General features: G+C 48.0%; 1 protein-coding gene across 2 annotated transcripts in view; it reads left to right on the top strand.

Annotated features, from left to right (window-relative positions):
• The first annotated feature begins 20,820 nt into the window (after nt 1-20,820).
• The window catches only part of LOC117354609 (oocyte zinc finger protein XlCOF6-like), a 45,312-nt gene continuing 42,643 nt past the window's right edge, over nt 20,821-23,489 (top strand). For both annotated transcript variants that reach the window (XM_033932402.1, XM_033932404.1), the window contains exon 1: nt 20,821-21,046. In XM_033932402.1, coding sequence (XP_033788293.1) covers nt 20,879-21,046 — 168 coding nt within the window. In that variant the 5' untranslated portion in view covers nt 20,821-20,878. The remainder of the gene's footprint in view (nt 21,047-23,489) is intronic.

A 23,489-nucleotide genomic window follows, 5' to 3' on the forward strand; every position in this document is an offset into this window, starting at 1 on the left:
TATGAAGACCACCCACCATTTTAGTAGCTGCCTTCTGGACCAACTCCATCCTTTTTATATATTTTTGAAGATGCGGTCTCCAGACTTGTACACAATATTCTAAATGAGGTCTTATACAGGAGCATCAATACCTCCTTTTTCCTACTGGCCATACCTCTCCCTATGCACCCTAGCATCCTTCTAGCTTTCGCCGTCAACCTTTTCAACCTGTTTGGCCACCTTAAGATCATGACATACAATCACACCCAAGTCCTGCTTTTCTGTCGTGCACAAAAGTTCTTCACCCCCTAAACTCTACCGTTCCTTTGGCTTTTGCAGCCCAAATATATGACCTTGCATTTAGCATTAAGTTTTGGCTGCCAAATTTCAGACTATTCTTCAAGCTTCGCCAGGTCTTTCTTCATGCTATTCACACCATTCTGGTTGGCTACTCTATTGCAGATTTTGGTATTATCCACAAAGAGGCAAATCTTACACGACAGCCCTGCAGCAATATCATTTATAAAAAATGTTAAAAAGAACAGGCCCAAGAACAGAACCTTGAGGCACACCACTGGTAACAATCCCTTTCCTCAGAGCAATACCCTCTGTTGTCTTCCACTCAACCAGTTCCTGACCCAGCTCATCATTTTGGGACCCATCCCAAGGACATTCAGTTTATTTATTAGACGTCTGTGTGGTACATTGTCAAAGGCTTTGCTAAAATCTAAATACACCATATCTAGTGCACTCCCTCTACCCAATTCTCTGGTTACCCAGTCAAAGAAATTGATCAGATTTGTCTGACAAGACCTACCTCTAGTGAATCCATGTTGCCTCTGGTCCTTTTATCCACAGGATTACAGAAAGTTCACCATCCTCTGTTTTAGAAGTGTTTCCATTAATTTGCTTACCCCAGAAGTAATTACTGGCCTGTAATTGCCTACTTCTGTATTGCCTGGTAGACCGGTATCGTTCCTTTATGGATGGGTATTATACCTCACTGCTACCAGCAGGTGGAGACTGAGATCAAAATTGTATATCAGTATAGCTTCCCCCCTAAGAATCCAGTCTTCCTCAGTCTCTGGTAGCAGGTGGTAAGGCTAATTCGTCTCCCCTCTTAGAACAGTTGGAACTTTGTTTTTGGACTCCTGGTACCCCTTTTGTGCTGAACAGAGATTGGACGAGTCCTGTTTTGCGATCCATTCGACCTTGGGTGTGTCACACTCGGTGAGGTCTCGTGCTGGGTCCCTCCACCCACCTTCCTCCACCTCCCCATATTTTTGCTGAGATGCCTCAGCTGGCGGCCTGGCCTCCAAGTTGGAAAGCCCTCCAGCTTTGAGAGCCGTGGAGTCTGTTCTGTAAAAAAAAATAAATCCAAAAATCCTGAGGTGTGCCAGTCTAAAGGGCTAATTTCCCTTTAAAATTGCCTTTTTCCTGTATTTTCTTGCAGCTAGGGCGGTTTTTAGCACAATGAGCACTTTTAAAAGGAAAAAGTGCTCCTTGTGCTCCAGATACGAGGTACTCGCAGCCGGTCTGTGCAAGTGTTGTGCAGGCCGAAGCGGTGGGATAGCCTCGTCGGTAGTGGATGCTGGCAGCCATGGCACCCCGCCGCATGTATGAATTGTGTTCAGATTGCGGGGAAGCCTGGGTTTCCCCCAATTCCCACACAGAGGGTTCCCCAGCTGCCAATGGTCAAGGAGAAAAGGATTCCCTTGCCACTGGAATGGCTGGGGATTCCTTTTTCACGTCGGTCGGTTCCTTGGCCTCAGCGTCAGGAAAGTCCCAGGCTTTACAGATGTGGCAGGCCGCAGGAGCTCCGATTTTGGTGATTTGAGGTCCAGTTTCAGCGGGAACCTCCTCCTTCATCTCAGTTACCTCAGGTGACATTCCCCCTGCTGAAAATACAGGGGCAAGGTATGGCAGGGTCCCCTGCTAGGGCAGGGAGTCCTTTGGGGCCACCAGGGATTTTTCCCCCTGCATTTATGTTAGCACTTTGTACATCTTATGTGCTGGTGGCTGGAGGTTCCGTGTCCACTCCGGGGGTCTCGGGGGGGGGGGGGGGGATGGTTATGCCCTCGACATCTTCCCTGGTGCAGCCCCACATAGCGGCGGGTTTGCCCCCCTCTACTCCTCTCTCATCCAAACGCCTGAGGGTCTCTTGGGATGAGGATTTTTGCCCAGAAGAGTAGGATGTAATTGATGAGGACCTGGACCCTTGGGGAGAATTCCAGGATCCTCTTGGGGGGTTGGATTTCGCCAGCGAGGGGTTCCAGCACCCCCCCCCCCCCCCCCAGCTGGCGAAGATGCATCTGTGTGCATTTTTCAGTGGGAAGAGCTTCATGAGTTAATTCTTCAGGTCTCCTCAGTTTTGCACTTTGAGGACACCGTGTTGGAGCCCCTGCATACCGTGGACCCCTTGCTGAAGAAGATCCGCTTTGCTTCCCGCTCTTTTCCTATTCATCAGGATATTCAGGATGATATGCTTGCACAGTGGCATGTGCCAGAAGCCCCTTTTCGTTTTGCGCGCTCCATGGCCCGCCTGACCCTATTTCTGAAGGGGATAGGGATACTCTGAAATTGCCCGTAGTGGACGTGGTGGTCTCGGCCATCTCTAAGTGGCATACCGTGTCTGTTGAGGGCGGTGCAGCCTTGATGAACACGGAGGAGCATAAGTTGGAGTCTCTCCTTAAACAGACAGACATCACATCCGATCAATGGGTTCTGGAGGTGATTTGGGATGGTTATGCTCTGGAGTTCGCCCAGTCCTTGCCAGATCATTTTCTCACTTCTCCCTCGCAGGTGGCATGGAAGCAGCAGGCTTTACGCCAGACCCTTCAAAGATTGGTAGATCTCTGCACGGTGGTTCCAGTTCCCCCGAAGGAGTGGGACACAGGTTGGTACTCGATTTACTTTGTGGTGCCAAAGAAAGAAGGGACCTTTCGGCCCATCCTGGATTTGAAGGGGGTTAACAGGGCTCTTCACATGCCTTCCTTCTGCATGGAAACTCTGCGGTCTGTGATTCTGGCAGTTCAGCCGGGGGAGTTTCTGACCTCTCTGGATCTGATCGAGGCCTATTTGCACATTCCTATTCGGGCCTCCCATCATTGCTTCCTGTGCTTTGCAGTTTATTCCCTTCAGTATTTTGAATGTTTTGATCATGTCCCCTCTCAGACTCCTATTTTCAAGGGAGAAGAGGCCCAGTTTCTCCAATCTCTCGCTGTACAGCAACTCCTCCAGCCCCTTAACCATTTTAGTCGATGAAGCCATTCGTGCAATGTGCAGCGGCGGTGGAAAAGGCGAACAGAATGCTAGGAATGATAAAGAAGGAGATCATGAACAGATCAGAGAGGGTTATCATGCCGCTGTACCGGGCCATGGTGTGTCCTCACCTGGAGTACTGCGTCCAGCACTGGTCGCCGTACATGAAGAAGGACACACTACTACTCGAAAGGGTCCAGAGAAGAGCGGTTAAAATGGTTAAGGGGCTGGAGGAGTTGCCGTACAGCGAAATATTAGAGAAACTGTGTCTCTTCTCCCTCGAACAGAGGAGATTGAGAGGGGACATGATCAAAATATTCAAGGTACTGAAGGGAATAGACTTAGTAAATAAGGACAGATTGTTCACCCTCTCCAAGGTAGGAAGAACGAGAGGGCACCCTCTAATATTGAAAGGGGATAGATTCTGTACGAAGATAAGGAAGTTCTTCTTCACCCAGAGAGTGGTAGAAAACTGGAAATCTCTTCCGGAGTGTGTCATGGGGAAAACACCCTCCAGGGATTCAAGACAAAATTAGACAAGTTCCTGCTGAACCAGAACAAACGCAGGTAGGGCTGGCCTCAGTTAGGGCACTGGTCTTTGACCAGAGGGCTGCCGCATGAGCGGACTGCTGGGCACGATGGACCACGGGTTTGACCCAGCAGCGGCAATTCTTATGTTCTCTGGACCCTTTCGAGTAGTACTGTGTCCTTCTTCATGTATGGTAACCAGTGCTGGATGCAGTACTCCAGGTGAAGGCGCACTATAGCCCGGTACAGCGGCATGATAACCTTCTCCAATCTGTTCATGATCCCCTTCTTTATCATTCCTAGCATTCTGTTCGCCCTTCTCGCCAACACCACACATTGCACGTATGGATTCATCGACTTATCAATCAGAATTCCCAAGTCTCTTTCCTGGGAGGTCTCTCCAAGTACCACCCTGGACATCCTGTATTCGTGCATGAGATTTTTGTTACCGACATGCATCACTTTACACTTATCCATGTTGAACCTCATTTGCCATGTCGATGCCCATTTCTCAAGCTTGATTATGTCACGTTGCAGATCTTCGCAATCCCCCTGTGTCTTCACTACTCTGAATAACTTCGTATCGTCTGCAAATTTAATCACCTCACTCGTCGTACCAATGTCCAGATCATTTATAAAGATGTTGAAGAGCACAGGTCCAAGCACCGAGCCTTGCAGCACCCTACTGGTGACGCTCTTCCAGTCCGAGTATTGTCCATTTACCCCATTATCCCAGGACAAGCAGGCAGGTATTCTCACAAGTGGGTGACGTCATCCAACGGAGCCCGATGCGGACGCCTCACAAGCAGACTTGCTTGAAGAAACTCAAAGTTTCGAGTCGCCCGCACCGCGTGTTTGCGAGTGCCTTCTCTGCCCCGTTCTGGGCGTGTCTCCTCAGTTCTTACTTTCCCGCGGAGCCGAGAAGTCCGTCTTTGATTCTCTGCGCAAGTATTCAACTTTTTGCCTTCTCTTAACCGCGTTTGTGGTTCTTTTTTATCGAATCGTTGTTTTATTATTTTATTATTCAATATTTTAAAAAAAAAATAAAAAATTTTTTACTTCCATCCGCTCGTCCAGGCCGGCCACGCGGCTGCGGCCCCAAGACTTCGACCTCGCGGAGGCTCTATTTAGATCTATGTCAAGGCCAACAACCGGTTTTATGTTCAAACAATTTTTATTGAAGGATAAGACATATACAACAGGTACCCACAGAATAAGACATGCCATTCACAAATAAGAGTTTGCAATACGCAGGGCCAGAACTCTGAAGGCTCCACTTCTTCAAGCTCTACATACAACATCATTCCTTCAAAATTTATATCTTATTATCAAATAACCTATGTCAAACCCACAAACAGATAAACCATAATAACAGGAGAAAATAATCAGGTACAGGTCATCAAATCCCACAGTCCCACCCAAACCACCCCCACCCCAAAACCCCCTGGTCCAAAACAGACACAAGAACTCCTTGCCAAAACAGAAGTAAATGCCCCCAGGGATAGAAGAAGGAAAAGAGATAAGAAAAGAAAAGAGAAGAAAGAGAAAGGAAAGAACACCTGGTGCCTCCTCAAAGATGGAACATGCCCGGGCCTCAGAAAGAATTACAAAGAATTCAAAATGTCACTTCGAGCCCTCGGAGATAATGAAAAAAGGTAAGAATTCCAGACTCGAAGGAAGAGACGCTTTCTGTGTAAACTGAAAGACGCATCCTTCCGCTCCAGCAGCAGCAGAGCATGCAAACGATTCCTCCAAGCCCAAAAAGAGGGCAAAGTATCTCCAATCCAAACAGATAGAATTACCTTCTTCCCCAGCACCCCCACCCGTCTCATAAACTGCCGCTGCCCCGAATCAGGTAAACAAAAGGCCTCATATTTATCCAGCAGGAGACCGGCTGCCGAAAAGGGAAGCGTCAATCCCAAAACACGCTCCACATAAGATAGAACCTGCCTCCAAAAACGCTTGATTTTCACACAAGACCAAAAGGCATGAATAAACGAGTGAGGTTGCTGGAGACATTTGGGGCACAAAGGAGAATCCGTAAAACCTGAATAATACAACTGACTCTTCGTGAAATAGCCTCGATGTATAACCCTAAACTGACACTCCCGAAGATCAGCATTGACAGACACTCCTGGTAGTCTAGCAATCAAGGAAGAAAGATCCAAAGTGTCCTGAGCTATCCCTAGATCTCGACACCAATGATCCTGTAATACGGTACGATCAGTCGTTCCCAACCAACGCCTGAAATCTCTATAAAGGCCAGAAACCGTAAATCCATTTTCCAAATAAGGATCTAAAAGTGTTGTAAATTTGTCCTCAATAGGAAATGCTAGCGCAGCTCGGGGGAGAGAATGAATATAATGATGAAGTTGTCGAAACGCAAAGAAGTCACCCACAGCAAAAACCCCAGACCGGACCAAAGCATCCCAAGACATTAAAGAACCATCAACTTGAAGCACATGGGTAAGTAACATAAAATCCCGGGACGCCATCTCACGAAAACTAGCATTCTCCATGCCGGGGCTAAATTGCAGATTTCCCTGAATAGGTAAGTATCTAGTAATCGTGGGAGTCCCTTTCCAGGAGTCCAGCACAAAAGACCAGACGATGCGTAGAGAATGCAACAACAAACTTCCCCGAAGTGACACCGGTAATTGAGAGCGAGGGGCCTGTACCAAGGACAAGATGTGCCAAGGGGCAAAAAATTCCTTCTCATAGGGTTTCGGAGTAAAATCCTGGCGGTCCGAAAGCCACTCACCCAAATAACGCATCAAACAAGCAGCATTGTATAACCGAAAATGCGGTAGCCCCAAGCCCCCACCCTTCCAGTCACCAAACAGGTAACGCAACGCCACCCGCGGACGCCGTCCCCCCCAACAGAATCGAGAAAGCATAGAATGCAATTTAGTAATATCCCGTTTCAAAAGCCATAACGGGAGTAACTGCAAAGTATAAAGCCATTTAGGAAAAAGAACCATATTAAACAAATGAATCCTGCCCGACAGGGACAAAGGATATGGAGCCCACCGAGCAAAACACTCAGCCGAAAAACTTAACAGGGAGTCGATGTTAACACGATATAACCCAGAGGTACACGGTGTCAGTATTATCCCTAAGTACCGAAACGAAGAGGAAGCCCATTGAAGGGGAAAGGACCCAGGCCAAGAGTCCCGTATTGATGAAGACGTGGCCAACGCTAAAGATTTGTCAAGATTAAGCTTAAACCCTGAATAATCTCCATATTCCTGAAAAGTGGCCATCAAATTGGACAGAGAGACAACGGGGTTCGAGATATGAACCAGGAGGTCATCCGCAAAAGCCGAGATTTTAAATTCAGAGGAACCAATGCGAATACCGGAAATAGTTTTATTAATCTGAATATCCCGAATCAAAGGGTCCAACGACAGAGCAAAAAGCAATGGGGAAAGAGGACAGCCCTGACGCGTACCACGACATATGGGGAATGAAGAAGAACAATGTCCATTAGCCCAAACAAAGGCTGTAGGGGAATGATAAAGTACCCGAACCGCATCCTGAAAAAAACCCGTTATGCCATACCTAGTCAAAACCTCAAATAAAAAGTTCCAAGAGACCCGATCGAAGGCCTTCTCAGCATCAAAGCTGACCAAAAGGGAAGATATATTGGTTCTTTCCACAAATTCCAAGGAGGCCAATATGGATCTAATGTTTTTCACACTAGTACGCCCCTGCACAAACCCCACCTGCGGGGAAGCAATCAAATCAGGGAGAACACAGGCCAGCCTGTTAGCCAAAACCTTGGCGAACAATTTAGCCTCCACATTCAGCAGCGAAATAGGGCGATAAGAGGAAGAAAGGGTAGCATCTTTCTGGGGCTTCAAGAGCACTATTATTTGAGCAGAAGTGAGAGAATCCGGGAGAGCACCCCGATGAATGGCGGCTGTGAAAGTATCCGCCAAGACTGATGCTATCGAAGGGTGTAGGAGTTTATAAAATTCCATCCTGAAACCATCCGGTCCAGGGGCCTTCAGTAAAGAACCCTTCTGTATGACACCGGACACCTCCTCAGCCGTAATAGGGGTATTGAGGTTAGCCACCGCCTGAGCGGATATACACGGAAGGGTAATACCGTCCAAATACATAGAGCCCTCCATTAAATCAGATGGTTGAGAATAGAGCTTCCTATAATAATCATAAAACACTGCATTAATCTCGGCATCCGTCCTGACCATATCCCCCCTTGCCGAGCGGAGCTGTAAGATATGAGTACGACCCGTAGATCGATGGACCACCCTAGCCAAGAGTGCCCCCCTTTGATTCCCATGTCTGAAAAATTGATACTTATAATAAGCAAGCGACTTGACTGCCCTAGCATGCAACAGCTCCTGAAGTTGACTCTGGGTGGCTAAAAGCCGAGAACGCAATGAAGAAGTGTGAGATTGACTGTAAAGCCGACTGAGGTCACCAACCCTACGTTCCAATTGCAAAATTTCCCTATCTCGAGCCCGACGTTGATGACTGGAATAAGCCAAGATCTCACCGCGGAGCACTGCCTTCGCTGCCTCCCAGAAGAGAGTAGAATCATTCCGATGTTCAATATTATGGAATTGATAGTCAGACCATTTCTGAAGTAAGAACTCCTGAAACTTCGGGTCCTTGTACAATCGAAGCGGAAATCGCCAACGGAAGGAGCCCGGGGAAGAGATATCCAAATGTAGGGTTAACAAAAGCATGGTATGATCAGAGACGTCAAAGGAGCCAATTGTAGCCGATTCAATTTGAGAAAACAAAGAGCTAGAAGTCAGCCAGTAATCAATCCGTGATAAAGAGGCATGAGCCCTAGATATGTGAGTATAGTCACGCTCACCTGGATGAAGCGTCCGCCAAACGTCAAGAACATCTAAAGAAGAACAAAGTAAAGAAATACCCCTCGTAGGCTGCATCCGGTCCTGAGGAGCCGGGAGCGACTTATCCAGCAAAGGATCATGAACACAATTGAAATCCCCTCCCACAAGTAATGGTATATCAGAATGTTGGCCAAGAAGACGAATAAGTGAGGAGAAAAATCGAGATTCATAATTGTTAGGCGCATAAACATTACAAAGAATCAGGGGTTGACGATGAAGAAGCACCTTAGCAATGATATACCTACCCCCCGGGTCTGCCCACTGCTCTTGGATAACAAAGGGTAACCCCTTCCGAATCAGAATCAGAACCCCCGCCTTCCGATCGATCGCCGGTGCTCCCAAATGCTGACCGACCCACCAAGTTTGAAGCTTAGCATGCTCTGCCGCTGACAGATGTGTCTCTTGCAAGAAGGCTAAATCAGCCTTCTGACGGTTCAAGGCTCGTAAAATTTTTTGTCGTTTAATAGGTGAAGTGACACCATTTATATTCCAGGAAATACATCTAAGAGGCTTCATGAGAAAATGTAGAAGGATAATGAGCCGGTACAGAACCAGAAATAAAACCGAGAGCAAGGCCGTCCCAGCCAGCGACCCGCTCCCAGCTCCTCAATCCAGACCCGAGTTTCCACCAATGGACAGAAGGCCAAATACCAGGTTTCAAGAACACGAAAGAAGAAGAAGAAGAAAGAAGGAGGAAAAAGAGAAAGAGAAAAGAAGAAGAGGTAAGAACAAGAGGAGAGCCCAGCACACCCTCCCCCCCACTATCCCTCCCCCCCACCACCATCCCCACCCCGTCCCTCATATGACCCACTAGTGGTCTAAGGGCCCTGTGCAGCAACTCCCAACCCCCTCCCTCCGCAGACTATATCTGCCAACCTCCAAAGCGGGAGAGAGAAGGAGTCACGCACAAATGTGAACAGGGCCCCGAGTCCCCCCAGTCCCAAACCTTCTATCCCCATACTCCTCCCGCCCAGATCACAATCCACATAAAGAATCCCCGGAATAGTTCACACCTGACCATCCCACTGTACCCATCCAGAACCAACCATGAGCATATGATGGATATAACATCTCAAGTAACAAGCAGAAGCATAACCCAACCCAAGTAGCGCCACCAGACATCCAGTAATAGAAATGCGTCTCTCAAGGTACACAGAAAGAAGTCCCTGAGAGTCCCCTACAGACACCCACTGAGACACACATACTCCTTCAATGGCACTGTTTTCACCATCCACTCCCAAAAGGTCAAATCCAATATAGACATTCGTACCATAACCCCAGCCCAACACCCATCGTCCATCCATACCCCCAACACACAGGACCAAACCGCATCCATACAGAACATAATAAAGGATTGTTCATCCAGAGAGTCCTGCGATTCAAAAGAACGAAGAGCCAAAGTCTCGAATTTAACCACCGGACCCAGCTCCACAGGTGGATCCACGCCAGGTGAAGTCTGCATCAACCCAATCCGAAGCAGCACAAGTCCTGGCCAACGCCTAATCGCCAAGCGTTCAGATTATGCAGCAATAGGGGGCCATCCGGAAATACCCCGGTTATTCAACAGCAGCAGAGGCCAGAGGGGCAAAAGCCCGGACCCCATAAACAGGACTTCAAGTGCATGCAGAACCATCAAGCTGGCCCTCAAACAAGGATCCACAGGATAGAACAAGCAACAAGCCAACAAGGAACAATTGTGAATCCATGTCTAAAAGGAGAAAGCCGCTCAGCATCCCGCCCTCTGGTCAGCCAGGAAAAATCTAAGGTCCTTGCTCAAGCAGCGCCAGGACACCACCTCAGTAGCAGAAATACCAGCACAGAAAGGAAAGTTTCAGGGGACCGAGGAAGGTCCAGCCTCCCCAGGCAAAGAATCCAAATATGCCTGAGCATCGTCCGCTGATGTGTAACTTTTCCATCCTGTAGCAGTCCAGATCCGCAATTGTGCCGGATAGAGCAGCTGGAACCTTTGCTGACGATCAAAGAGAGCGGAGCAGACTCTAGAAAACCGCTTCCTTCGCTCCTGCAGTGCTGGAGAGTAATCCTGGAAAAGACGAATCTGTGTTCCTTCAAAGGTAAGATGGTTGCGCTTTTGACGGTACTGTTTCATCAATTCCACTTTATGCGCAGAGTTATGGACTTTGAAAATAGTGACCCGTGCTCTGGTGTGGTCTTCACTGCGCCTCCCCAGGCGGTGGGCCCGATCCAGCCGCAAGATGCCCATACCTTCAGGAAGAGGTAATGCTGTGCGAAGCCAGGATTCCAATGTAGTGTGCAGCCGGGAGTCAGACACTGTCTCAGGTAGACCTATTAGACGAAGATTATCCCGTCTCGAGCGGTTCTCGAGGTCTTCGATTTTATCTGCCTGTCGAGCAATTAGCGTTTTAAGTGAGGTCAGATCTGCCGACGAAGCAGAGTGGGCCTCCTCCACGTGCGCCACCCTGGTTTCCAGTTCTCCGGTCCGGCGCGTTGTTTCCGTGACCAGGGACTCCAAAGAGGAGAGTTGACCCGACAGCTGCTCAAACCTGGCATCCAGAGCCCGCACCACCGAAGCGGAAAGAGCAGCGATATGCGCCTCCGACAGTGGGAGCTCAGGACCCGCGTCTGGTGGCCCGGTCGCCATCTTAAGTTCAGCGCGGTGCAGTCGCGCCTCCCGATCCTTCGCTCCCCGGGTCACTTTGCCGCTCATTACAGGGCTTACAGGCTGGGCAAAACGGTCCATGAACTACTCCCACCAAGACACAGCGAAATCGCAAGAAAATTTGCACTCGTTGGGACAAAAGAGGACCCGGGACCCCGGAGCTCGAGCAGAGCACGTCTTGCTCGGCTCAACACATCACGTGACCCCCCCAACAACCGGTTTTAAAAAGTGTTGCGAGTGCAAGCGCGCAATTTCCCTTATGGACCCTCATTGACGCTGCCTCCGGTGTCTTGGGCCTCACCACCTCCCGAAATCGTGCCTGCCTTGCTTAACACTCCAGCCACGTGCGTTCAAGCATCGCTGCAGCCTGTGGAAGCAATATTTCGCCATGGAGTCCTCGATGGAGCCCTCAACTTCCAAAGGCGCCTCTACCTCGACTTCACCCAAAGTACCGAAGTCTTCAATGACTCCCACCACGAGCCTCATCAAACCTGCTTCGTTTGGCCCGGCTTTGTCCTCCATGCCTGCTGCAATGCCTTCCTCTGTCTCTCCAAGTCAGATAGCGCAGCAGCCTATCCCCCTGGTAGTGATAAAAGTGCCTAAGACCTCGAAGTCGAAGCACTCTCACACTACCTCAAGGGAATACAAAGCCCGTGCAGGAGGCCCGGTTTCAGATTCGAATACCTCCTTGCCAGCTTCACTCCAGACCTTGTTAGAGAAGCGATTTGCTCATCTCATTGGCGGCATGGAGCAGAGGCTTCTCTCACAAATCCAGCTTGGGCATACAGCGGTCTCCCGCGAGGTCGAGCTGCCTTCCATGTCTCAGTCTGAGGGGCACTTCCGGCAGGGAGCAGAGTCTCTGCAAGTGTCTGGTCTGGTACTCAGGGGGCCCATGCCTCCATTGGAACCCGCGCACTCGAGGTCTGAATCAGAGCCTTTACGAGTGCATCGAGGTTCCTCACCTCAGCCCTCGCAGCTTCGTTCAACGGCCTCCAGACCTATCCACTCTGGGGGCCTCAACGACTGCGGCCGAGGCTAAACCTCCTCGATCCCTGAGGCCGTCCTTGAGACACGGCTCTCGTCACCGAGCGAGGCATTCTTCGAGGCACTCATCCAGCCATGACTCGCCTCGCTGCAAGCAGCCGTTCCTTCAGCTGTCGCCCCCATCTACGTCGAGGCCGATACACTCGGACTTTGAGGATATGGGGATGTCTTTCACCTCCTCTGGGTCCCTGTCCACGAGGGACCCGTTCTTCCACGAGGAGGCGGTCTCATCATCCTCAAGCCCCCCTCGACGTAGGGCCAACTCTCTTTTTCCACATTCCTCCACCAAATGGCGGAGAACCTGGATATTCAGATGGACACGGGCTCAAAATTCTCCAAGGAATATCTCAAGACCATCACCTCCCTCTACCTCCAGCAGAGTCCCTCAAGCTTCCTCTCCATAAGCTCTTGGACCAAACTTTCATCCAAAACCTGGAGACCCCTTGTACCATTCCAGTCATTCTGAACAAATTGGAATCTAGGTACAAGACTACCCACCATAAAGGGTTTGACAACTCTCAATTGTCCCACCAATCCCTTCTGCTCGAGTCCTCCCTGAAGAGGTCCCATCCCACCCAGGTGTATGCCACGGTACCCCCGGGGTGGGAGGGGAGAACAATGGATAAATTTGGATGCTATGTCTACCAAAGCACCATGGCGACGTCCAGAATCCTCAACTATAACTTCCATTTCATCGCTTATTTTGAGTTCTTCCTTTCCGTTCTCCCTAAGTTTATGCCTTTCCTGGACACTCAAATGCACTTTGAATTCCAGGAGGTCCTCGCTTCCTTGTCGCAGCTGCGACTCCACCTACTCCAGTCGCCCTACAATGCCTTCAATGTGACGACTCGACTAACGGCGAAATTGGTGGCCATGCGCCGCCTCGCCTGGCTTTGGACGGTGGACATGGACCTGAACCTTCAGGATCGGTTAGCCAATGTACCTTGCGTTGGAAATTACCTCTTTGATGAGTCCATCGAGGCCACCACCAAAAGGCTGTTGGAGCACGAAAAATCCTTTGCCTCCATCCTCCGACCGAAGCCCAAGCCGGCTCCTTCTCGACCTACACGCCCCATGCAGATCTACCAGAGGCGATATCAACCGAAGCAAGCTCCTACCACTCACCAACCAGCAAAGCGGCAGTTTCCTCCCAAACAGCAGAAGCCCCAACCACCTGCAGTACCCAAGGCTCCTCAGCCCTTTTGACTGCGAAAAGAGCATAGCCTCAGTCACTCTGCCATCCTCCAACCCCTTCCCCATTGGGGTCCGTCTCCATCATTTCTTACACCAATGGACGTCGATCACCTGCGACCATTGGGTCCTCTCCATCATCAGAGAAGGATACTCTCTTCATTCAGAAGCGTTCCTCCGGAACACCCCCCAAGAGAGTATCCTTCCAATTCCTCTCAGACCCTCAGGCCCTCCTTCTTCAGGAAGCCCAAGCTCTTCTTCGGCTTCGAGCAATCGAGCCAGTTCCCCTGGCTCAACGAAACAAGGGTTTTTACTCCCGTTACTTCCTTGTCCCGAAAAGACAGGCGATCTGAGACCGATCCTGGATCTCAGGATCCTCAACAAATTCTTGGTGAGAGAGAAATTCCACATGCTAACCCTAGCATCGCTCTACCCTCTCCTCGAGCAGAACGACTGGCTATGCTCTGGATCTAAAGGAGGCCTACACTCACATTCCCATTCATCCAACCTCCCGACAATTCCTCAGATTTCGGGTGGGAAATCAACATTTTCAGTACCGAGTACTGCCCTTCGGCCTGGCTTCCTCTCCCAGAGAGTTCACCAAGTGCTTAGTAGTGGTAGCAGCAGCCCTCCGGAACCAGGGGCTACAGGTATTCCCCTACCTGGACGACTGGCTCGTCAAGGCCCCCATGCACCTAGGGCCCTACGAGCGACCCAGCAAACCATCTAGTTTCTCCAGAGTCTGGGATTCGAAATCAACTTTCCAAAGTCCCAGCTACAACCCTCTCAGCACCTACAGTTCATCGGTGCTGCACTGGACACAGTCCAACTCCAAGCGTTCCTTCCTCAACAACGTCAGGACGCTCTCCTCCATCTCTGCCAGTCAGTGGCCTCCCGCCAGACCATCTTGGCGCGACAGATGATGGTCCTCTTGGGTCACATGGAAGCCACAGTACAGGTGACTCCCTTTGCCAAACTTCACCTCCGCATTCCTCAGTGGACCCTGGCATCACAATGGATGCAGGTCACCGACCCCCTGTCTCAGCACATCCAGGTCACACCTGCACTGACACAGTCTCTTCGCTGGTGGATGCTCTCTTCCAATCTTTCCAGAGGCTTGCTGTTCCACATGCCCCCCCACGGGAAAGTCCTCACGACAGACTCATCAACCTATGCCTGAGGGGCTCATCACGACGGCCTCCGCACCCAGGGCCTTTGGACCAGTGCAGATCGTCAGTTCCATATCAACCTACTAGAGCTCAGGGCGATCTTCAATGCTCTCAACACTTTCCAACATCTCCTCAGTGACCAAGTAGTCCTCATCCGGACAGACAACCAAGTCGCCATGTATTACCTCAACAAACAAGGGGGCATGGGATCCACCCCCATATGCCAGGAAGCCCTGAAAGTCTGGGATTGGGCGATCCGCCACAACTCCCTCCTCACGGTGGTCTACATCCAAGGGGCGGACAATGCCTTGGCGGACAACTTGAGTCGTCTCCTGCAACCTCACGAATGGACTCTCCATTCCCAGCCCATTCATCAAATCTTCACACAGTGGGGGAACGCCTCAGATAGACCTCTTTGCAGCTCCTCACAATTTCAAGCTGCCTCAATTCTGCTCCAGGATCTACACTTCTCTGCTTTGAGGCAGATGCTTTTCTCCTAGACTGGAGCGATCTCTTTCTAAATGCGTTTCCTCTCATTCAGAAGATTCTGGTCAAGCTGAAGACCGAACGCGCCACCATGATATTAATCACTCCTCGGTGGCCCAGACAACCTTGGTACTCCTTCCTTCTTCAGCTCAGCAGCAGGGAACCCTATCCACTGCCTCTTTTTCCCTCGCTGCTTACACAGCATCAGGGATCTCTACTTCATCCCAACCTGCAGTCCCTCCACCTGACAGCTTGGTTCCTCTCAACATAGCCCCTCTCCAGCTTTCTCAATCGGTGAGGGAAGTATTGAAAGCCTCTCAGAAACCTACCACTAGGCAATGCTATGCCCAAAAGTGGACCAGGTTCTCGGTGTGGTGTAACTTGCATCATAGGGATCCTCAAGATTCCCCCTTGCCTTCAGTATTGGACTACCTCCTGCACCTGGCGGATTCAGGCCTCAAGTCTACATCCATCCGAGTCCATCTCAGTGCAATTGCTGCCTTCCACCACCCCATTGATGGGAAACCTCTATCTGCGCACCCGGTGATTTCCAGATTCATGAAAGGACTTTTCAACGTCAACCCTCCTCTCAAACCACCTACTGCGGTTTGGGACCTCAACGTTGTTCTTGCCCATCTGATGAAGCCTCCATTTGAACCAATGAACAAGGTCCATCTGAAGTATCTCACCTGGAAAGTGGTGTTCCTCGTTGCACTCACCTCCGCCCATTGAGTCAGTGAGTTGCAAGCACTGGTGGTGGACCCACCCTTCACAATTTTCCATCATGACAAGGTGGTCCTCTGCACCCATCCGAAGTTCCTTCCTAAAGTGGTCTCAGATTTCCACCTCAACCAATCTATTGTTCTTCCAGTATTTTTTCCAAAGCTTCATTCTCACCCTGGAGAAACGGCCCTTCACACTCTGGACTGTAAGCGTGCTTTGGCTTTCTATCTGGATCGCACCAAGCCACACAGAACTGTACCCCAACTTTTTGTCTCCTTTGACCCGAACAAGTTGGGGCGCCCTATCTCTAAGCGCACCATCTCCAACTGGATGGCGGCTTGTATCTCTTTCTGCTATGCCCAGGCTGGATTACCCCTACACAGTAAAGTCACAGCCCACAGGGTCAGAGCTATGGAGGTGTCTGTAGCCTTCTACTCCTATTGAGGAAATCTGCAAGGCCGCCACTTGGTCCTCGGTTCATACCTTCACTTCTCACTACTGTCTGGATACCCTCTCCAGACGGGATGGACAGTTTGGCCAATCTGTGTTAAGGAAGTTATTCTCCTAAGTTACCAACTCTCCCACCATCCTATTCTGGTTAGCTTGGAGGTCACCCACTTATGAGAATACCTGCCTGCTTGTCCTGGGATAAAGCACAGTTACTTACCATAACAGTTGTTATCCAGGGACAGCAGGCAGCTATTTTCACATCCCACCCACCTTCCCGGGGTTGGCTTCTCTGCTAGCTATCTGAACTGAGGAGACACGCCCGGAATGGGGCGGAGAAGGCACTCGCGTGGGCGTCTCGAAACTTTGAGTTTCTTCAAGCAAGTCTGCTTGTGAGGCGTCTGCTTCGGGCTCCGTTGGATGACGTCATCCACTCGTGAGAATAGCTGCCTTCTGTCCCTGGATAACAACTGTTATGGTAAGTAACTGTGCTCTCTCTGTTTCCTATGCTCTAGCTAATTCCTTTACTTCCTTTATGAGGGATTCAAGCTGAAGACAGCTTGCATAAGGAACCACTCCCTCTGCCTGGGTAACATTTTCTGTCTACACAGAGACAGAAGCTGTAACCTGAGCATAATATGGTTGCAAAAGTACTTTCACCTGGAGGGAAAAAAAAGAACAGAAAATTCCTACCAAAGCAATGCCCTGTCTCTGGTTTGCTGAAGAGCCAAAAAAGCTCCACTTTGGGGTGAGCGGGTGGGAGTTAAGCTGAAGTGTCACCTGTGGAGTCTGATCTCTTAAAAATAACCCTATATATATATCAAGGAGCATTTCCAGGATTTAATACATGCTTTTTTTCTGTTCATCCACTACACCAGGGGTTCCCAAATGGTCGATCGAGATCAATCAATAGATCGCAAAGGCAACACGAGTCGATTGTGTTGCCTTTGCAATCTTGTTCTTCCTGCCTCCCTGATCCAGGCCAGGCGTGTACAAGCGCCAGACCCACAAGCCTTCACCTCCGACGTCAATTCTGATGTCGGAGAGGAAGTTCTGGGCCAGCCAATTGCTATAATATCCTCCATTGCCTAAGAATCATTGAGAAAGCATGGAGGGAAGTGTCTTTGAGAACATTGGTCTCTGCTTGTAAAAACCTCTGGCCAGAATGTGTTGCTGAAAGGAACATTGAAGGCTTTGAAGAACCACCTGTTGTTCCTGACATCGTATCTCTGGGCAAGTCCATGGGTTTGGAAGTCAGCGAAGAGGATGTCAATGAGTTAGTGGACGATCAGAAGACAGAGCTGACAACGGAAGAGCTTCAGCACCTCAACCAGCAGCAGCAGAAAGAAGTAGCCCACGAAATTTCTTCAGGGGAGGAATAGGGAGACGCAGGTACCATACCCACAGCTGAAATCAAGGATCTGCTCAGTATGTGGTCAAAAACACAGGTAGTCATAGAGAAGTGGCACCCCGATAAAACCCTTGTTAACAGGTGTGTTAACTTATTCAATGATAACATCATTGAACATTTTAGAAAAGTTCAAAAAGGTCGTCATCATCAAACCACTTTGGAACGTTGGTTTGCAGCAAAAGACACCACTAGAATACAGACACCAGAACCATCTGAACCACTTGATGCCAACACAGAAGGTGATCCCAAGCCCTCTACAACTGGTACCTTGGCAAAGAGCCTAAAAAGGAGCAGAATGAAGACACCAGAACCATCTGAACCACCCGATGCCAACACAGAAGGTGATCCCAAGCCCTCTACAACTGGTACCTTGACAAAGAGCCTAAAAAGGAGCAGAATGAAGACACCAAAACCACCTGATGCACCTAATGCCAACACAGGTGATCCCAAGCCCTCTACAAGTGGTACTTTGTCAAAGAGCCTAAAAAGGAGCAGAATGAAGAAACCTGCCTGGTAACACATGCTTTCACATTCTATCTCCACCTGAACCACAAGAGGCTAATCTGGAAAGTGACTTGCCTTCCTAACAATAATCTACCTCATGTTCCAGGTTCCACATCATGATTGATAATCATTGGTTACTTTAAATTACTGTACTGAAAATTACTCTACTGTACTGTATTATCATTGGTTAATATCTGAGAGTGTTATGAATAAAAAAATTACAAAACAAGCTGGACTTATTTCACTGAGGCTTCGGTGTTGCCGGTCTTGTCCACTGCTTCTTATTATTTTAAATGCTACAGCACTGAAACTAGACGATGGCCAACGTTTCATGCTAAGATAATCATTTCTTCAGGGCTCTGGAATTGAGAGAACAGTAGTTGTCCTGCGTTCAGTTCTCTAGTTTCAACGCTGTAGTGTCTAAAACAATAAGAAGCAGTGGACAAGACTGGCAACACAGAAGCCTTTGAAAAATAAGTCCAGCTTGCTTGCTTTTCTTTTTCACAGACTGGTTTCTTTACATTACTGTACTGAAAATTACTGTACTGTACTGCATTATCATTGGTTAATATCTGAGAGTGTTATGAATAAAACATTACAAAACAAAACTAGTGTGTTTACTGTTATATTTATTTGAAAATGCAGTTTCTATTGTTTTCAATGGGAAAAATTGTTTTGGAACTCGAACGTTTTGGAATTTGAACGGGGTTCTGGAACAGATTAAGTTCGGATTCTGAGGTACCACTGTATTAGATATATGTAATACTCGGATTGGTGTACATTTGATATTGTTCACTTTGACTTGTTATTTCTTTATCCAAATTGTTGTACATTTTGTACTCTGATTTCTGTTTTTCTTTTGTATTTGAAGAACTTTTCAATAAAATTTCATGGTTAAAAAAAAAGAGGGAGAAATGTTGTGGTAGAAAGGGAACAGTGGGACAGATTGAAAGGGATGCAAGAAGGAGTAATGCTGGACATAGTGGTGAAGGAAATGGAGGGAGAGATGTGGCATGGTGCTGGAGAGGGGTGATTGAAGGAGAAATGTTGGGCATGGGGCTGATGGGCAGGTGTGAAAGATGAGAAAGGGATAAATGCTGGACCATGGTAGGAGGAACCAATGGACAGCAAGAGAAGAACTTAGAGAAGATGGGAAAGCAGAAAAAATAAACTGGGACCAACTTGATGGAAAAATAAGTTTCCAGATAACAAAGGTAAAAAAATGGAATTTATTGACTAAAATATGTTAGCTTTGGGAAATGTATATAGCAGATGTCTTTGTATTGTGTTCAAAAGAAAAGGAATTGCATTTCTGGTTTTATTTCTACAGTGTTGAAGTACTTGCTGACCCTTGCTGTGACTGGTGGGGATCCCCAAGCACCGCCAGCAGAGGACCTCCTCTAGAGATGGCCAGAACTCCCCTCCACCAAGCACAGCAGTCGCTGGCAGCATCCATGAGCCACTGAGATGCCAGCATCTGTGACTCGGACGCTACTGCTGCCTACCAAGCTTGGCAAAAGGGACCCCTGGCCAACTGCAGAGGAAGACCTCAGCTGAAAGCGTGGGGGTCCTCTCATTAGCTGAGTATTTCTATTTTATATTTACATTAGAGGCTCTGGTAGAAACCCGTTTACAAAGTATGTATTCTTCCCAATTAATAAAGTGTCTTTGCTTATTTGTAAATGGGTCTCTACCAGAGCCTTTAATTCAATAGCATAATTACATGAAATAACTATTTCTGAAGTTTATAGGGACAGGCGGGGATGGAAGGAATTCCTCGAGGGGACGGGCGGGGATGGAGGGATTCCACATGGGGACAGGTGGGATTTTGGTGGGGATGGGTGGGATTTCTGTCCCCATGCAACTCTCTACTTTGGACCCCCCTCCAGGTAATCATCTTGGAACTCTGTCTCCCCTTCTGGCTGAGACACCATGGCAGATACCCCATTCCAACCTTCAGTCACAACCTGCAAAAATCACAGGGTTTGACCAGGCTCCTTCTCTTGGACTGTCCGTGAGTCAGGGTTTGGATTTGCTAATCTCCTTTCCCTTCTTGGAACTTTTGGGCTTCCATTTCCCTACTCTCCTGGGTTTAAAACCTGCTTCTTTCTGCTGGCTAGTTCCTTGACTGCCTCTTGGTGGTCTACTGGCTCTAGGGCACTTAATCTCTTGTGCTCCTCTGAGCCTGCCAGGACCCTGTATTGATCAAAGAAAAATATGGGGTGTGTTTTTCCAGGGTTACCTTTAAGCCATTCATCAGTTATTGATTTTAGAGTAACTGAAAATTGTTTAGCTGTATCAGAGCTTGGATATTTCCAGCTATCTAAAGAGGTAACTTTAACGTTACAGAATTGTCTTCTGCTTTTTCTAAATCTTCTCCTTCGGGAGGGGGGGGAAGAACCTCCTCCTTTTTCTGTAACCATGGTAACCCCTTCTCGTTCTTCTGTACCTCCTCCTGTTTAATAAAGATAAGGATTGTGAAAAATGATGAGTCATTGTTTTATTTAAGAGAAGTGAGAGCTAGTATTACCTCTCACTTCTCGACACGAAAAGCCATAGGATAACATTGAACAATCAACCACAAAACCCGGTTTGTCTATTATTTTAGATGGAAGATCTTGTAACTGATAAGGAATTGGGGTTGATTTTAAGCCCCAGTATTGATCTGGAGTGCCTTGAGCAGCTGGAAGCAAGTACCAGTAAAGGTGAAGGGCTTATTCACATATCCATCCCCCCCTCCCTGAAGAAGAAGCAGAGGAAGGAAAAGAACATTGTGGTAAAGAACAATGTTAAATATTCTAGATGGTGTTTTACTGTAAATAATTATAGTAACAAAGATATAGATGATTTGAAGTTATTTTTTACTGATAGTAAATATTATATTATTGGTAAGGAAAGAAGTAATAGGGAAACACGGCATTTACAAGGTTATGTAAATTTTGGTAATAGAAAGGAGAGCTTGTTAAATTTTAAAAAGGTAGTAAGGAGAGCTCATCTGGAGAAAGCCATGGGTTCCGATTATCAAAACAAGAATTATTGTTCAAAGGATGGTAATTTTGTTGAAGCAGGAAGTATATCCAAGCAGGGGCAAAGATCAGAGCTGCAGCAAGCAGTGCACCTGCTTCAGGAGACATCCAGGGACTTAGTGCAGGTTGCAGAACAATTCCCCGGTGTATTTATAAGGTATGGGAGGGGCTTAAGGGATTATAAATATATAAGGAGATTGGCAAAACCACGTGATTGGAAATCTTTGGTGGTGGTAAGAGTTGGTTTTGCAGGTTGTGGCAAGTCCAGACTTGCAAAAGATACCTGTGACAAATTGGGGGGGGAGAGGTTTATTACAAACCTCGGGGGGAGTGGTGGAATGGTTATGTGGGACAAGACAATGTGATTATGGATGACTTTTATGGATGGATTAAATATGATGAATTGTTGAGAATAATGGATAGATACCCACACCGAGTACCAATTAAAGGAGGATTCACGGAGTTTGTTGCACCAGGTTTTTTGCCACTCTTCCTCCCAAACTCCCATTTTGGGTTCTTAGATTCTGGTCTCTCACCAGTGGAATCTGGAGTACTGACTTTTATATTTCAATCTGTTTTATTGAAGGAACATATCCGAACAGTGCAAATTAAAAATACAAGCAGAGCCCTAGTTCTTGTGGGCCCACTCCTGGAATTATGCTAACATTGTAAATAGTTCCCCCAAGCAGGACAAAGTATACCAACATCCCCCCCCCCCCAAGTAAGACCCTAAAGATGGAATGTCACAACAGGAAAAAAAAGGCAGTATATTAATGTAAATAATTCAAAATCAGATTTTTAGCTCTGTATGATAAAGATTGGAGTTAAGGGTCCCAGATCATCAGGAAGATTCTTGAAAATTTAGGAGTCAGATGAGCCTCCAAAACCTCAAAAAGTAGCAACCTATGGGGTTGATTTCTCCAATGCCAAAAACTCGGGGGAGAATCCTGTACCCAAGTCTGCATTACGCACTTATGGCCCACCATACATGCCTTCAGAAACAACAATCCCAAACCCCATCCCAAAGACCCCACAACAAGCAGCTTTACCAAACAAAGCTCCCATAGGAGAACTCCGGACCAGACTATCCCATAAGGCACCTAGAGAGCAAAAGATATGATTCCAAAAGGATTGTATTTTAAGAGTTGCCAGAGGGCATGAGCATATTTGTTACATGAGGAAGAGATAAGCCAGCAGGAGTAAAGTACGCCTCATGTATGACTATAGGGTTGCCAGATTTTCCAGAGCTAAAATCTGGACCCATGGCCCTGCCCCCAGCCCCGCCTCCCTCAGCCTGTCCACTTCTCGGGAGAGCATCTGCGCAGGCGAAGGTGTGATGTCACTCTGTTGCATCAGCGTTTGCGCAGATAACATCCTGACGTCGCTGCTAGCTGGAAGCTTTTCAAAACCCGGACAAAAGTGCCAGGTTTTGAAAAGCCGCCCAGATGCCCGAACATGTCCTCTAAAAGGAGGACACATCCAAGGAAATCCGGACTTCTGCTAACCCTATCTATAAGTGCACTCTCTCCAGACAAGTTATGATTTTTGAGAGTCGTAGAATTGCTTAACATCTGTGGCCCCTGGTTTTTTTTCCTGGTGGAATGAGGAAAACAAATGGGACTTAGTACTGCCGGGGTACAAGCTCTACCAAAGGGACAGGACATATCAGAAGGAAGGAGGAATAGCACTATACATAAAGGACACCATTCACTCGACCAGAGTGGACGCAGCAGCAACAAATGACCAACTGGAATCACTATGGGTTAAAATACCAGGAAGAAATGGAACTGAGATAAAGATGGGTCTGTACTACCGCCCACCTGGGCAAACTGAAGCCAGGGATACAGAACTGGGAGCCGAGCTGAGGCGGGAATGTAAAAATACAAACACCATAGTTATGGGAGATTTCAACTATCCCAGGATAGACTGGATTCTTGGAATTTAAAAATGTACAAAGGAAACGGAGTTCCTGGAACAGCTTGTCAAGGAACCAACGAGAGGGACTGCTATTCTGGATCTAATCCTCGACGGGCTGACAGGACCTGCAAAGGAAGTGGAAGTAGTGGGACCTTTAGGAAACAGTGATCACAACATGATCCAATTCAAAGTGGAAGTAGGAATGCCAAAGGGGAAGAGAACCATTGCAACAACGTTTAACTTTAAGAAAGGGAACTATGATGCCATGAGACTAAT

Source organism: Geotrypetes seraphini, chromosome 2 (genome assembly GCF_902459505.1).
Source record: "Geotrypetes seraphini chromosome 2, aGeoSer1.1, whole genome shotgun sequence".
Classification (NCBI taxonomy): domain Eukaryota; kingdom Metazoa; phylum Chordata; class Amphibia; order Gymnophiona; family Dermophiidae; genus Geotrypetes; species Geotrypetes seraphini.